At 30.1% G+C, this 15850-nt stretch overlaps 3 protein-coding genes across 3 annotated transcripts; all 3 read right to left on the bottom strand.

Annotated features, from left to right (window-relative positions):
• Nucleotides 312–1100, bottom strand: LOC107633974 (ATP-dependent DNA helicase PIF6-like). Its single transcript, XM_016337560.1, has one exon. It carries the CDS (start codon nt 1098–1100, stop codon nt 312–314), a length of 789 nt encoding a protein of 262 aa, XP_016193046.1.
• On the bottom strand, nt 1156–1960 carry LOC107633973. The gene is made up of 4 exons (XM_016337559.1): nt 1945–1960; nt 1597–1810; nt 1470–1555; nt 1156–1370 (listed from the first exon to the last, which is right to left on the bottom strand). Exons 1-4 carry the CDS (start codon nt 1958–1960, stop codon nt 1156–1158), a joined length of 531 nt encoding a protein of 176 aa, XP_016193045.1.
• Nucleotides 10110–11086, bottom strand: LOC110269534 (ATP-dependent DNA helicase PIF1-like). The gene has a single exon (XM_021117449.1). The coding sequence runs from the start codon at nt 11084–11086 to the stop codon at nt 10208–10210; it is 879 nt and encodes a 292-aa protein (XP_020973108.1). The 3' UTR covers nt 10110–10207.

Here is a 15850-nt window from a genome sequence, read left to right on the forward strand (position 1 = left end):
CACGGAAAAAATTTATAAAAGTAAAAAAAAAATTTATATGTTTAGATATTTTTCAAAAAAACACTAAATAATTATTAAGTTAAAAATTTATAAAATTATTATCAAAATCAAAGTTTAACTTAAAAATAGTGAGTAATAATTATTTTACACTTTTTTTAAGTAAAATAATTATACATTGATACAATATTTAAAATAAAATTAAAATATTTATATTAGAATCCTATTTTTTCAAAAACTTCTCTATAAACAACATTGATAGTTGAATTTGCAGATATTCCTACGTGATTCATAAGTAAAACTTGTAAACCTCTCTAACTCTTAACTCTTGAAAGTGCCACATATAGTTGGCCGTGTATAAAAACTGGTTTGGGCAAGTACAATCCAACATGAGATAAAGTTTGTCCTTGAGACTTATTAATTGTCATGGCAAATGATACTATTATGGGAAACTGTCTTCGTTGGAATCTAACTCGGACGGTTTCATTTGTTGGTACCATATTCATTCTTGGAATCAAAGCAATATGACCAACATTGTTACCCGTTAAGACTTCACATTCTATGACATGATTTTCAAGTATCCTAACTTGTAGCCTTGTACCATTACAAAGACCACTGGATTGGTCAATATTCCTCAATAACATCACCAGAACACCAACTTTAAGTATTAATTTATGTGGAGGCAAACCAGAGCAATTTATGCTATTCAGTAATTCAAGAGCATAGAGATCTATTTGACTCTCCATATTCCCTTCATTCATACAAATCGAATCCGAACTAAGATATAATTTTTTTCCTCCAGAAATGACAGCCATCAGATGGTCGTTGATCTCTTCAACGATGTCCAGCGAGGGAGCCAGTATAGTTCTTGCTTTGAAAAAATCCTTTAAGGACATGTTATCCAAAATATTTTGATAAGAAAAATGAACGAACTCATCAAATGCCTGGTTCGAAGAAGGAATAACAATATCTCTTGGAAGACATATCTCAGATTCACCATCCATATTGTCACATATTAGACCATCACAAACTTTCAATAAGCACTCACCAAATTTCTCTGTCTCATCTTGATCTGAAGCAGTCGTCCCTACAAAGAGTCTCATATTTTTTATTAGTTTGAGCACCTGACAAAACTTCCAAAGGTAAGACTAATTTGTCTCAATCCTTGTAAAATGATAGAAAGAATTTGTCTAAAGTCTCCCCTAGTACAACCACTTTTCCTCCAAAGGGAAAATCTTTGTTATATGTTGGAGAAAACCTCATGATATCACCTAAGAATTTATCAAGTGCTTCATAACAGTACCTACTAACCATTGGAGCCTCATCCCAAATTATAAGTTTGGCTTTCAACAACAGCATTGCTTGAGGGGAACCTGGTTTGATGTTACATACAGAATCCTTAGTTATATTCAGTGGTATTTTAAACCTTGAGTGTGCTGTTCTTCCATTGGAAAGAAGTAAAGATGCAATACCACTTGAAGCAATGTTTAACACAACATCACCCTTTGAGTGAATCTCAGCAGACATAAGGTTCCAGAGAAATATTTTTCCAGTACCCCTATGACCATACACAAAGAAAAAACCCCTTCATCATAATACACAGCTGTAACAATTTTATCGAATGCATATTTCTGCTCAGGTGTTGCGATGGCTAACATGTCTGAGGTATTTTTCTTTAAATCATCCCTGTTAAAGTTTAGCTCTTCCCTAATAACCCTTTCGGTTAACAAATAACTATCAACTTCAGTTGCTAAAGGCATAAGAGGATAGTCTTTCAAGGTTTTACCATAGGAATGTAAGATCTTGTCTATATCTATTAAGCACAACTGATTAATTTCATCATCTGATATGGTTAACTCTCTATATTATAGGATACTATAAAAATTCAACCAAACTAAAAATGATCAATAATGAAGAACTTTTATAATTGCAATTATAAAAACTTACCCCTCATGTTCATCATGGTTCTCTATCGATACAAAATATTATCTAAGAGTTCATGCCAACATCTATCCCAGATATGTTCTGGTCTTGAGATATTGTTGGATGTTAATAGAATGACAAATAACCTTCTAACATATGATCCTGAGGCCCACGAGCTTGCTTCCTTAATTGCATCCATGAATTCTCTGTCATCTTGCAAGAGTCCAAGGACGAAGCATGCATCTCTATACATAGCATAAATTGTTCCTCGTACTATTCTTATATCTCAAATATTCATACATCCTCTTTGAGTATTCAAGAGAAGTCGTTGGTAATATTCTTCGGTATTTGCTGCAAAAAACTTGGTTAAAATCCCACTTTTAAATTGCTAAATGGATTAGGCTATGCGATTTCAATTATTATGTAGCTACACATCCGCACAAGATTAATTTTTCTAAAAAATATAGAACAATTCTAAAATTGTATAATCTAGAGATTATAACTGCTGAAAATTATTTGAACATTTGTTTTCTAGTATAGATAAATTGAATAAAATGGGCGTGGGGTACATGCTGTTAAGATTTTAAATTTAAATCATCAAATAAATAAGATCAAAATTGAATATAAACTTATCATTACCTGCAGGTACATGAGTCAACCTTCCAATTGCGAAGCCTTGCTTTCAAGGAAATCACTTTAAAGCATCGTCCTTCCAAACAAACTTGGTTAGAAATTCAGCATAAGTCAGACTTCGAGCATAGGGATATGACATGTTCGCCGCCATCCATCCCAAAAACATGGACTTGAGATATTGCTCTTTCGACGATATCATTCACATTAGAAGTTTCACTATAAACCATGGGTTTCTCATCCTCCAAATGGAATGGAAGTCTAATCACAGATGGTTCTTTCTCTTGGATTTCATATCTAAATAAACCAGACTGCCTCACATACCGAAATGTACCTACAATCGTAGTAATTCCTAATTTTGTCACCAACTTGTGTGGCTTCTAACGGATCACCAGTGTTATATAGGGTAGTTGTTACACGGTCATTGCCTTTGTGTACATACTTAAACAAATACTTAATAGAACTTATTTGGCATGTGTATTCCATATTTATGTGACACCCGAACATGAGCAACAATTCTGGATTATAAGGAACAATGAACTTATTGTCTAGTACACATTTTCTTTTCTTCACTGTTCGACCGTTATCAGTATGCCTATATTTGGGAAATCTAGCTTCATCAATGAGTGTTCGTTGTCTAAACTCTTTGGGATAAACTTTGAACATCATCCATTCTTCACGCAAGGTGAATTCTTATTGTACGGACTACATGGACCATGTACCATGTAATTTTGAACAGTTCCATGTAGATTTGGCCTTTCATTTTCATCAGGAATCTCAACTGTTATATGTTTGTCTATGTCATCTGGTGTTTGTGGCTTGAACTCGTTACTCATGAATAAAAGTGCATGTGCATGTGGAAGCCCTCTCTTTTGAAACTCTATAGTGCAAACATCTGAAAATTGAAAAAGACAAATGAGCAAAACATTACAACATAAGATTTTAATAAGGTGTTGCATAAACACAGACTTATATCCCAAAATTTTGCCAAAGATTTTTTCCTCTTTTAGGTCATCAATCAAACCATCAAGTTTGATCTTGAAAACTCGACACAATATATCAGGGCGATCTTTTGCCTTTAATCCAATGGGAGTCACTTCTCTTTTTATCTCATCCCATTCAGGGTTACAGGTCATAGTGATAAAATAGCTAGAATATCCTGAATATCTGCAAATTGCACATGTATCTTTACAATTATTCATCATGTACCTAGGTCCACCGGTAAAAGTACTGAAAAGAATGATTCTTTTGCCAAGCGTTGCAGCATCTACATCCCGTTTATAAGACTTTCATACAGACATTTGTATTTATTAACCCTCAACTATGGTTGTTTATACCTAAAGGATTTTAACCTCTCTGATTTCACCATTATGTAGGCATCTACCAGAAACTGTTGGAATAATCTCTTTGATCTCAGAATTAACGGAGATTCACCCGTCCTTTTCTGTACGTAGTTGAAAAGCAAAGAATTATCACAAAGTGATTGTTTTGTTTTTCTTTGTAGGCATAGCAGAGATAGAATCTGATGTTGCAATACCCAAACGAAATACATCCTCCCCATATGGAAATAACAATGGATATTGCAAGGCTAAATAAGATGGGTGAAAAATATCAATCTGTCGGAGCTTTCTAGTTTGACTCTTTATAATAATATCTCTATCTTTGCTTAGTTGTTCGACATCGCCAATAATCAATGCATCCACTTCAGATGCAGATGGCAAGTTGTATGTCCTGCTATCTGTAGTCCTTTTACTAATCAACTTAAGATTTATATTTGTGCAATTTTTCTGTTGGTACCTATCTCTCGCATAGCAAAAACTCTTTGCCAAACTATTATATTTGTCTAGCATGTTTCTTAATATTGCCACAATTTTCTTATCCCGCTCATTTATAGCTTCATTGGAACTGCACACACAAAAAAAAAAAAAACACAATAAATTTTATGTTATTTTCTCTCACAGATAAAAAATAACTAAAATATTTGACTGGTTGCATGAAAATTACCGAAGTGTGCCTATCCAATTATCAATCTCATTTTCTGTGTCATAGATATATAGCTGGACAAATGTTGGTCAGAGACTATTCGGAGGAAGTAAGCTACCAATGCTATGCTAGTTTTGAACCCAGGCTTAAAAATTGGAGGAGCAGTCCCATTGTTCACCCCACGATCAATTTTTCTGGCCATTGATGTAAAACAAAGTATTGAATTAAATGCCCTTATATTTTTTAGGAAATGAATACTTCTTTGATCTCCTCTAGTATGAAGCTGAATGAGCTCATCAGGAGGCACAGAAAATAGAGAAAGCTTGATATTTCCTTCCATACAACATAATAAAAACTTGGGTTTGGGCGACTATTTGAATTTAGCAAGCCTTTCTTCAGACCACATCCATGCTTTACAGTGTTGACATTGATAAATAGAATTTTCTATATCCCACACATCTGCCGAATAAACTCTCTTTAGATACTCAGTTGTCATACCTATGCAATTTAGTCCATGATGTACACAAAGATGCAAATAAACATACAGATAAAATTTTTACATACCGTCTAAAGTTTCTGAAGATGGTATAAAATTATCTTCTATATTCACATCCAATATTGAATCATCATAACCATTCAAATGGTTTCAACAGCAGAAACCACATACATTCAACTCTTTCACCATCTCAGTACAGGTCCGTCCGAATAGAGCTGTGGCTTCCTTATCGAACACAACAAAAGTTGTTGTAGTAGTATCATCAAAAACCAACAAATTCAACTTATACCTATTTTTTTATTCAAAAACATCAATTAACACTTGGCCTGTCACCCTTTAGTTACAATAAAATCATAAAAATTATATTCAACACAATTTAAATGCTCAAACACAAATTTTTAGGCTTATCAGTTTTCTAGATTTTGGTCTAGCAGAAGAGACTTTGGTATAAAATTGTTGTAGGTATATGAATTTTTTATATGCACTCTATCTTATTTTGCCATTTTTTTTGTGGATTGACAATATTTCCATCAATCAAAGAAGTTTTTGTTTTTAATAAATTGTTCTCTTATTGTCTACTAATTGTTAGTATTAAGCTAGATATTCCTAAATAAATTAAAAAGAGACATAATCAATTACATAACTATATTGCTTTTTTATGAAAAGATTGCACAAATAAGTCTAATTAGAGTCATACCTATTAACCACATTATTCACGTCCTTATTACAGCCATCGCAGAAGTATGTATCCGCATTAGCTTCTGCCTTCACGCTGCAAACACAAGATTTATACCACCAACTTAGAACAGGTTCAACATCAGTGGCCAGAACAACATAGAATCCAACTTACATATGAACGGTTTGAAAGTCAAAAAAACAAACAATGAACCAAACATAAAAAAGTAGTTTTCTATAAGGCACTCACATCTGCAGCCGCACGTAACTCCTTTATTGTCTCAGTGGAATATAAAACTTCATCTTCATTAACATACGCCGATTTGCCAGAAAGCACAGACAGGTACTGCGAGATCTCTCTATAGTACATGCTACTTATCAATTATAACGCCATAAAATTATAGTCAATATGCACAACCATAAATAATTCATAATATTAGTACAATACCTTTTTCGAAGCATCACAGCCTCAGGAACATCTAGATTTATCAAGAGTCTAGTACCATACATAATGTTCTGTAAAATATTGGTACCTGTGTACAATAATCATTGCTTAAATGAGTTGTATAATTATACATGATAGAAAAATTATCGAATGGAAATTAACAAAAAGTGTCCTTAGATTTAAAAAAATAACTATAATCTACTATGAACCTAATTAATTAGTAAAATTTTTTATTTTAGCAATGAGCTATACAAAAAATATTTATTGCAAATATAAAATAATAAAAAGTATTATATAATAACAAAAATATAGCTTGAAATTATATATTGATTAATTAATTGTTCAGTAATTCAACATAGAATCTACAACAACAACAAAGCATTGTCCCACTAACTGGGGTCGGCTACATGAATCAAACGACGCCATTGTACTCTGTCATGTATCATGTCTATAGAGAGACCGTTTACATGTAGATCTCGTTTGACCATCTCATGGATGGTCTTCTTAGGTCTTCCTCTGTCTTTCGCCCTTTGTCCATCTTCCATCTCATCCACCCTCCTGACTGGATGTTCTATCGGTCTTCTTCTCACATATCCAAACCACCTGAGACGCGATTCAACCATCTTTTCCACAATGGGTGCTACTCCAACTCTCTCCCTTATATCTTCATTCCTTATTTTATCCAATCGCGTATGACCACTCATCCATCTCAACATCTTCATCTCTGCCACACTCAGCTTATGTTCATGCTCCCCTTTAGCCGCCCAACACTCCGTACCATACAGCATAGCCGGTCTTATAGCGGTTCGATAGAATTTACCTTTAAGTTTTAAAGGTACTTTTTTGTCCCATATAAAACCAGATGCACTCCGCCATTTTGACCAACCTGCTTGGATCCTATGATTTACATCCTGTTCAATCTCTCCATTATCCTGTATTATGCACCCAAGATACTTAAAACTTTAACTTTTCGTAGGATGTTTTCTCCAATCTTCACCTCTATATTGGGATTTTTCCTTCTCAGACTGAACTTACATTCCATATATTCCGTCTTGCTACGGCTTATGCGCAGACCATACACTTCTAGAGCTTCTCTCCATAACTCCAACTTCTTATTTAGGTCTTCCCTTGACTCTCCCATAAGGACGATATCATCGGCAAAAAGCATGCACCATGGCACAGGCTCTTGGATGTGCTCTGTGAGTACTTCCAAGACTAATGTGAAAAGGTATGGACTTAAGGATGATCCCTGGTGATACAATTTATCCACGTGTATATAATAATATTTTTTATCACTTCAAATTTTAATTTTTAGAATGCCAGCCATTTGCTAGAATTGTTATTATTGTTTTCTATAATTTCACTTGTAATTCCACATGATCAAAAGTATTAAAACACAAAACACAGTACTTATATTTTTGATTCCACGACATGTAGTATCACACTCTAAAATTTAAAAACAAAAATTTAAAAGCATATACGCCGTTCTCCATTGCTGGCATATATGCTTGCTTGCTGGGAGAGAGAAGACCCAAAAAGACTAAAAGAGAACTTTGGGTGCAGGTTGAAATTAATTGCATAAGATTCGGATAGGTTTTCTATCTGCCCAACTTGGAATTGGGATTAGTCTCCGTAGGTCCATGTTTTGTTAAGATGCAATGGAGGCAAGTAAGCCAACATGATGTGGGCCCTACTTTTTTATTCCCTTTTTATCACAATTCACAAGTTCTATGCTTTGTCTAGTTGTTGTATAAATCATGGATCTACATGGCCGCCTAGGAAATTAATTTATTTTGCTTACGTTTTAGAATGAGTTTAATTAATAATTTGTTATATAAAATTATTTTATATTGTTAACAGGGACGGACTCAAGGGGGGCAAGTAGTGGCCTTGGTCCCCCCAACAAATTTTGAAAGCTCATATAACATTTATAATCATATAAAAATACTTTAATATTATTTATAATAATATTTTTTTCTAATTTTATTTAGTTGTTTATTTTTTATTATTTTTTAATTAATTTTTATCCCTATTATTATATAAAAATACTTTAATATATTTTAAATTCACATAATAAATTTATTAGTGCAATTAACTTACATTATTTTATGTTATATTTTTTAATGATATAAAAAATAAAAATATATCTTACTGTCACATAAATACTTAATAAAGTAAATTAATTAACAAAATATTTAAAAATATATAATTTTATATTTTATTAGATGTAAAACTATAAAAAAATTATAAAAACTGAGATAATTCTTTTATTTGACAAGTATTTATTAATTTTTTTAATCAAAAAATTAATTATAATTATATCTATTATTAAATATATAGCATTATATTTGATTATACAAGATTTTAATTTTCGACCCCTCCACTCTTAGATTCCTGGATCTGTCCCTGATTGTTAATAAATCAAATCTAATGATATTAGTTAATAATACATAGAATAATTCCGTTTAAAATGAAGAAAGTTTTGCCTTATATTACTTTTGCTTATAGAAATATAAAACTTAAAACTTAACAATCCACGGAATATAAAAAGAAAAGAAAATAAGATAATTTATAAATTATCTTTAATTTATATATAATATAATTAAATTTAATGAATTCAATTAGAATAAACAATAAATTATTTATTTTATTTCAGACTTTAGAAATGAATAAACCAATTAACCAATATAAGGAATTACAATTAATGTAGTAAAATTAATCAAGTATTATATACCATAATAAATTACATTGATATTTAAATATCTAATCAAATCAATTAGCTGATATAATTAAGTCATATCAAAATATTTAAAAATACACCATTCTTAATTAAATACTATCTATACTATATAAACCACATTTAAATCCATTTTCCCGTGTGTATATAATTTAAAGTAATTTATAATTTATTTGATTGAATATTATAATCTAAAATAATTTATAAATTAACATTAATTCATATATAATATATAATTAAATTTAATGAATTTAATTAGAATAAATAATAAATTATTTATTTTATTTTAGACTTCATAAAGAAAAAAACCAATTCACTAATATAACGAATTACAATTAATGTAGTATAATTAATTAAGTAATATAAATTATAATAAATTATATTTATATTTATATTTAAATATTTAATCAAATCAATTAGTTGAAATAATTAAGTCATTGCAATAAATTATATTGAATGAGTTAAAATAATTAAATCGGGAAACACTCTCCAAAGCATGCCACGTCAACTCCATCATTAAATGCAGAAATCCGATTTTTATATAATAGAATAGATAGATAATATTTTTTAATAATCCAAAAAGCAAAAACCAACGCATATTTTGAAACAGGGAGAATAATGGCTAATTACCTTTATACATTTGCTTTCCAACTTTATCCCTTTAAACAAGTTTAATCACCCGTGTTTGATAAGATTGAAATTATAATTTTAAGTTGTTATATTAAATTTCATTTTAATTATAATAATTTAATTAATAAAAAAATAATTTGTATGCGTTGTTTTTCTTTTCTTAATATAGCGTTAATTATATTAACTATAAAATAGTTATTTAATCTACTTTTTTCAATAAATCAGGCATATATACTCAATATGACCATAAATAATCTAGTAATACTTAAATCTACCAACAAAGTTTTATATGTTGGTTTATTGTGAACTAAGAAAATATCAAAATCAGCTCAAAATGAAGAACAAATTAATAGAGAAGCCTAATGCAGAAAGTTTTGTAATAAACAATAAATAATTTAAACCTACTAAATAACAATTCAATGCTATCCTTTGATACTTGCAAAATATATACATGAAACAACACTGTATCAATATTTGTATATAAAATTATATGATTAACGTAATTAATAAAATTGTTTGTCAAGAGAATAAAATTATACGAATTTTTATGATAATTTTAATATTCTCAAACTATTAATGTACAATAAGAATTCATCTATTAGTTCCTAGAATTTCTAAATTTTTTTAAGTGATAGTAATAAATTTTAATAAATAAATAGATTTAGTAAGACATTTTGTTATTACCTTTTTATTATAGGCTCTCAAAAACTTCTCTATATACCACATTCATCGTGCAGTTATCTTCCAAGTGTCCATGATCTTGCAACAGCACTCGCAAACCATCTTTACTCGTTACCCTTGATAACGCAACATACAATTGACCATGGGTGAAAACTGGCCTTGGAAGGTAAATTCCAACTTTCGATAGAGTTTGTCCCTGGGACTTATTTATTATCATTGCAAATGACATGATAATTGGGAATTGTCTTCTTTGAAACTTGACCGGCAATATTTCATTATTTGGAATTAGATTTAGTCTTGGGATAAGAACAATACTTCCAGCTTTGTTACCAGTTAAAGTCTTGCATTCCATCACATGATTTCCCATTCTTCTAACTTGCATCCTCGTTCCATTGCACAAACCATTAGTTTGGTTTATATTCCGCAGCAACATAACAGGAGCGCCAACCTTCAGAACCAACTTGTGTGGTGGTAGACCTGAACAATTTATTCCATTTAGAATCTCCGGCGAGAAAGCATCTAACTCAAATTCCATATTTCCCTCTTCAGCACACACAGAGTCTGAACTTAAGTAGACTCTTTCTTGTCCAGGTAACCCTGTAGTCATCTTGTTGTTGACATCAGTGACACAATCCAAAGTTGGTACAAGAATTGCTCTATCCTTGAAATAATTTTTAACGGATAAATTGGATAACATATCTGGATACACGAAATCAATGAGGTCATCCAAAGCTGTCTCAGAGTTCTTAATCAAAATGTCAGATGGTATATGAACGATCGATTCACCATCTGTTGTATCACCAGCCAAACCATCACCAATTTTGAGTAGCCATTCTGCAAAATTTCTGAGTTCTTGTATGTTATTGTTTTCACCTAGTGACAATCTCATGTTTTTTGTAAGCTTCAAAACCTTACAGTTATGCCACAAATATGAAGAATTAATAAAAGACTGAATTATATCTTGCCTTGAGCCTCTGGAAATCACAGGTAAAATTTGTCTAAAATCTCCTCCGAGAACAACAACTTTACCTCCAAATGGCAAATGAGAATTATACGAATCTGAGCACCTTAAGATGTCTCTGAGGCATTTGTCTAAAGCTTCGTAACAATACTTACTTATCATTGGAGCTTCATCCCATATGATTAATTTGGCCTTAGATATTAACCTTGCAAGAGGACTTTCCTGTTTAATGCTACACAAAAAATCCTCATTTATGGCCAAAGAAATTTTAAACCTTGAAAGTACAGTTCTTCCATTAGGCAACAAAAGTGCAGCAAATTGGATAATAACTATATATTCGGTTGCCTGGTGATCACGTAAATAATTGAGTAGTTGAGTTACAAATTGATCCCATAGTGTGCATCTAATTTTTTCCTCATTTCTAAATAAAGACGGAAATTAGAACAAATAAGTAATAATATATAATAAAAAAAATTTGCATATGAATAGACAATTGTTACAAAACAAATTGTGACATTTTAAATCTTCACATACTGCAAATCATGGAGATCAACCACAATGTAATGGCCACTTTTTCCTGCTTTTGACCATGATATAAGTTCCCGGTTAAGACAAATTAATTACGCACCAAATAAGTTAGCTTTTTCATTTGTTTGTCTCAATATATCAGCATAATCGAGAAAATTGAAATGATTGTCAGGAATGTTACGATCATCGATCGTATTTACTATACGTGACTCCTTCTTAAAGGTTATTCTACACACATGTGTAGTCGGAAGATAAATTTCGCTTGATTCTTCAATCAGAAAATTTGAGAAGACATAAACTTTCCCCTCGATCAGATCATTCTCAAATATCTTTGCCAAATAATTCTTCACTGAATAATGAATTTTATCACACTATAAAATAAATTAAAAACGAAGACTATTAGCACTTACAACTCTATTAAATCGCACTGTAGTTGATTCCTCCAAAAGTTTACTCACAAAATAAAGTTAAAATGTGAACAGTAAATATATATAAACTGGACTTAGCATCACTCGAAGAAATCATGTAGAATAATCAACCTACCTTATCATCCATGAGAACCATTTCTAGATAAGCTGTCTTACTCTTGTCAAATTTGGATGAAATTTTCCATAACCTTATAATCCTTGCCTTTATTTTCCAAACCTTTTCATTACATAATCTACTACAGGTAATACTGTTGATAGAATCATAGCTTGTAGCCATTAGGTATGAAAAATAATAAAGAGAAAAAGAAATACGAATAAGGTACGAATTTTGTAGATGAAAAATAATTGAAACAATTGACTATTACGACTTATATATATATATATACACACACTAATTACAAACGATATAAATTTTTAATGGAGATACTTGATACTAATAGAAAAAAATTATATATTAATTGAATTTATCAATGATTTTTCCGTGTAAATCGTTATTACCCAGTTTTTAATAATTACTTAATATACAAAATTTGAAATTGGAAATTGTTATTACTAATTCAATTAACTGGTTAATTGAGTAATAATTGTCAAATTATTAAGGTGCAAAATCATTGATTTACTCAATAGATTTCCATATATTATTTATATTTCAAGTAATAATTTAAAATTATGTTATTTATCCAGTTAATAATACTATTATTAATAATTATTTTTTGCATTGATTTTTAAATAAATTATTAAATAATTATTTTTGTTAAGAAAATTATTTATAAATTATTTCAAATTATTTCATTTTATTAAATTATTTAAAAATAGCACATCCACAAAAAATAATCGTAATATATAAATTGAGGCAATAATTTAAAATTTTATAATTATAATTTAATTAAATGCTAATAGTAAAACCAAATTACCTAAACAATATTGAATCTATTCTAGTCCTTAGTCACGTATAGTATAGAATCATTCTTGTAACGACAACCAATTGAAATAACATCGTAAGTTTCAATATTTAGAATTCGTGCAAAATCAGACCATCCTCTTGTTAGATAAGCTTCATCATCCGCTATTCATGCAATGCGGCAAGGTATAGAATTGCCAATCGTTGAAATTACATATCTGAATTTGTCACGAATTTAGCAAAACTAAATTGAAACTGAGGGAATTCAATTTCATTATATGCTCCACTTCGAAGATTTTCGGGCAGACGTAAAAAGCATGGAGGGGATGGAACTTGAACTTGCCCTATAAAGTTCCGTGGATGCAATTCCTCAATAAAAAATCGAGCTCCTCCTAAGAAATCTAACTTTAACCACATTCCATTGGGTTGGTCATAATAGGTGAGTAGATCCAACCATCCTTCGGTAAAGTAGAGACTATTGCCTCTTCTTTGAACGCTTACATCCATGTAGTTGGAACCCGAATCAGTGAAGACAACTCGATGAGGTATTTCATGGATGTGATGTATTGTAAATGATTGTGGCAAAAGACAATCGAATTGGAACATTAGACGATAAGAATAACTTAGAGTAATAACAAATAAAAAAGATTCGTTTTGGAGGGAAAACGGAGGCATGAGAAATCGACATGTCACCTTTAGTAATTGGGAAAAAACCAGTTTTAGTATATTAAGTAGATATCGAATATTATCTTATGGGAATGTTGGCCTGTCCCCCCAATCTTTCTGTGTTCTTTTCCTCCATCCACTTTCGGGGTTGGCAAGCTCACTCAGCTCGTACGTTACCCTTAGACGTTGTTCTTTTTTCTCCGTATCTGTTAGTTTCTTCCTAAAAGCTAATAATAGATGCTGTCTTGGAATTAGAAATGATGAAGCTCAAAATAAATAAACAAATAAAAAAAATTCTCTCCATATGTCTCTACATATTATATTAAGAACATATTCTAGAGCCCGTCCCCATGACACATTTTTATAAAGAAGAGTGTTAGAGGGACAGCAATTTTTGTGATTTGTAGTCATTAAATAGTTATCAATGATGATTTTAATAGTGTGAAATTTCATTCGATGACTCACTATTTTTTGCTGGTTACATACTGGCTAGAATTTGAAAAAATTGCTGACTCCTAAACTTTTCCAAAATAATACCGCTTATGAAAACTAGCCAAACCTTTATTGGCATTGTGATTTTAATGGTTTCTATTTTTTTAAAAATTGGTTGCTGGCCTAAATATGTGGTGTGTGTCTGTGCGATATGATTTTATTATATAAAAATACTATTTTACACTAAAATCATCTACAGCACTATATATTTATATACAAATATATATTGCTTAACTTATTTTTAATATTTCACATGAGACTTAATACAAATGTTTTTATAAATATTTTTTACAATTCTACTTTTGTTAATGACAAAACTATAATAAAGCTCAGGTTGTATGATCCCTGATAAATATTTTAGTTAGTTTAGTTCTTCTCCCACCAAATCACTGTTGGATCTTAAACTGTAAGTTTTTTGGTCATTTCTTACTAAACTATTGGTGGGTCTCAGGGTTTTAGTAAGGAAATTAATATCATTAACGCCGTAGCAATTTGGTAGAGCAATCCACAAACAATTCATACTACTAAATCACTGTACCGTATTAGGTAATTGTGTATAAATTTTAATAGCTTTAAACTTGTATTTTGTAACGATTTACATAAAAAAGAGAAAAATTGTGTAACAAAAATTGCTTAAAGAGAATCTGGTAATAAGATGTATTTTTTAATTTATTTACGTAAATTTTTTTTCCAAATCAATGAAAATAAAAATTATATTTAATTTTAATATATTAATAATGTAAAATATTTTTGCCTAAATATTTAATAATCAATACAACAAAAACAACTTATTTTACACTTGTTGAACATTTATTTAAATAAATAAATTGAATTAGTTTATAATATAATTTTTTTTACTGTTGTGTGTATATAAAAAAAACTTCTAAACTAATATCTCCACTCCTCAGTTAATGTTTTGTCTTCTCCCCTTGGGTCAGATCGTCAATTATATAAGGACTAGTTTAACTAATTTTTTAAATTTGAGGAATGAAAATGACTTATGTCTGAATTTTTAAGAACTATTTTGACTAATAAAAATTTTTTTTACATGTTAAGTGATGTCACGTGTCACTGACTTGCCACGTGGCGTACCACGTGGCACTTAACGTAACACGTTATCATCCAACTGACGGAAGGACTAATTTGACTTACAGTTTATTTTTTAGGGACTAATTTGATTAAAAAATCATTCGAGAACGAAAGTGAAGATCACGTGATCTTCAGAAACAAATTTGATCATTAACCCTGTTTTTTAGTCTACAACACACACACATTATAGCATTTATTTTGAGGAATTGTCTATAATGGGAAGAGTAAAAATTGGACCTTTAAAAAGTAAGCTACAGATTCCATATTAGTGGTGAAAAATGATGCCGTACTATTATTTATGGTATTTAAAAATTTTTTCTAAGAAATATACTGAATTAAAAACATTCAATGCCTGTTTGAAAGTTTAATATATTTTTTTGTTAAATATTTTACAATAATTATTAATAATATAATTTTTTTGTGACTTATTTAATAATATAATTATGAATAGAATGACTAACATGCATAGAGATATTGTAAATTAAGTTAGACAAATATATTATTATTATTATTATTATTATTATTATTATTATTATTATTATTATTATTGAATAAATTAAAAAATTAATTAAAAAATATTGTTAATTT

This window comes from Arachis ipaensis, chromosome B03, assembly GCF_000816755.2.
Source record: "Arachis ipaensis cultivar K30076 chromosome B03, Araip1.1, whole genome shotgun sequence".
Taxonomy (NCBI): domain Eukaryota; kingdom Viridiplantae; phylum Streptophyta; class Magnoliopsida; order Fabales; family Fabaceae; genus Arachis; species Arachis ipaensis.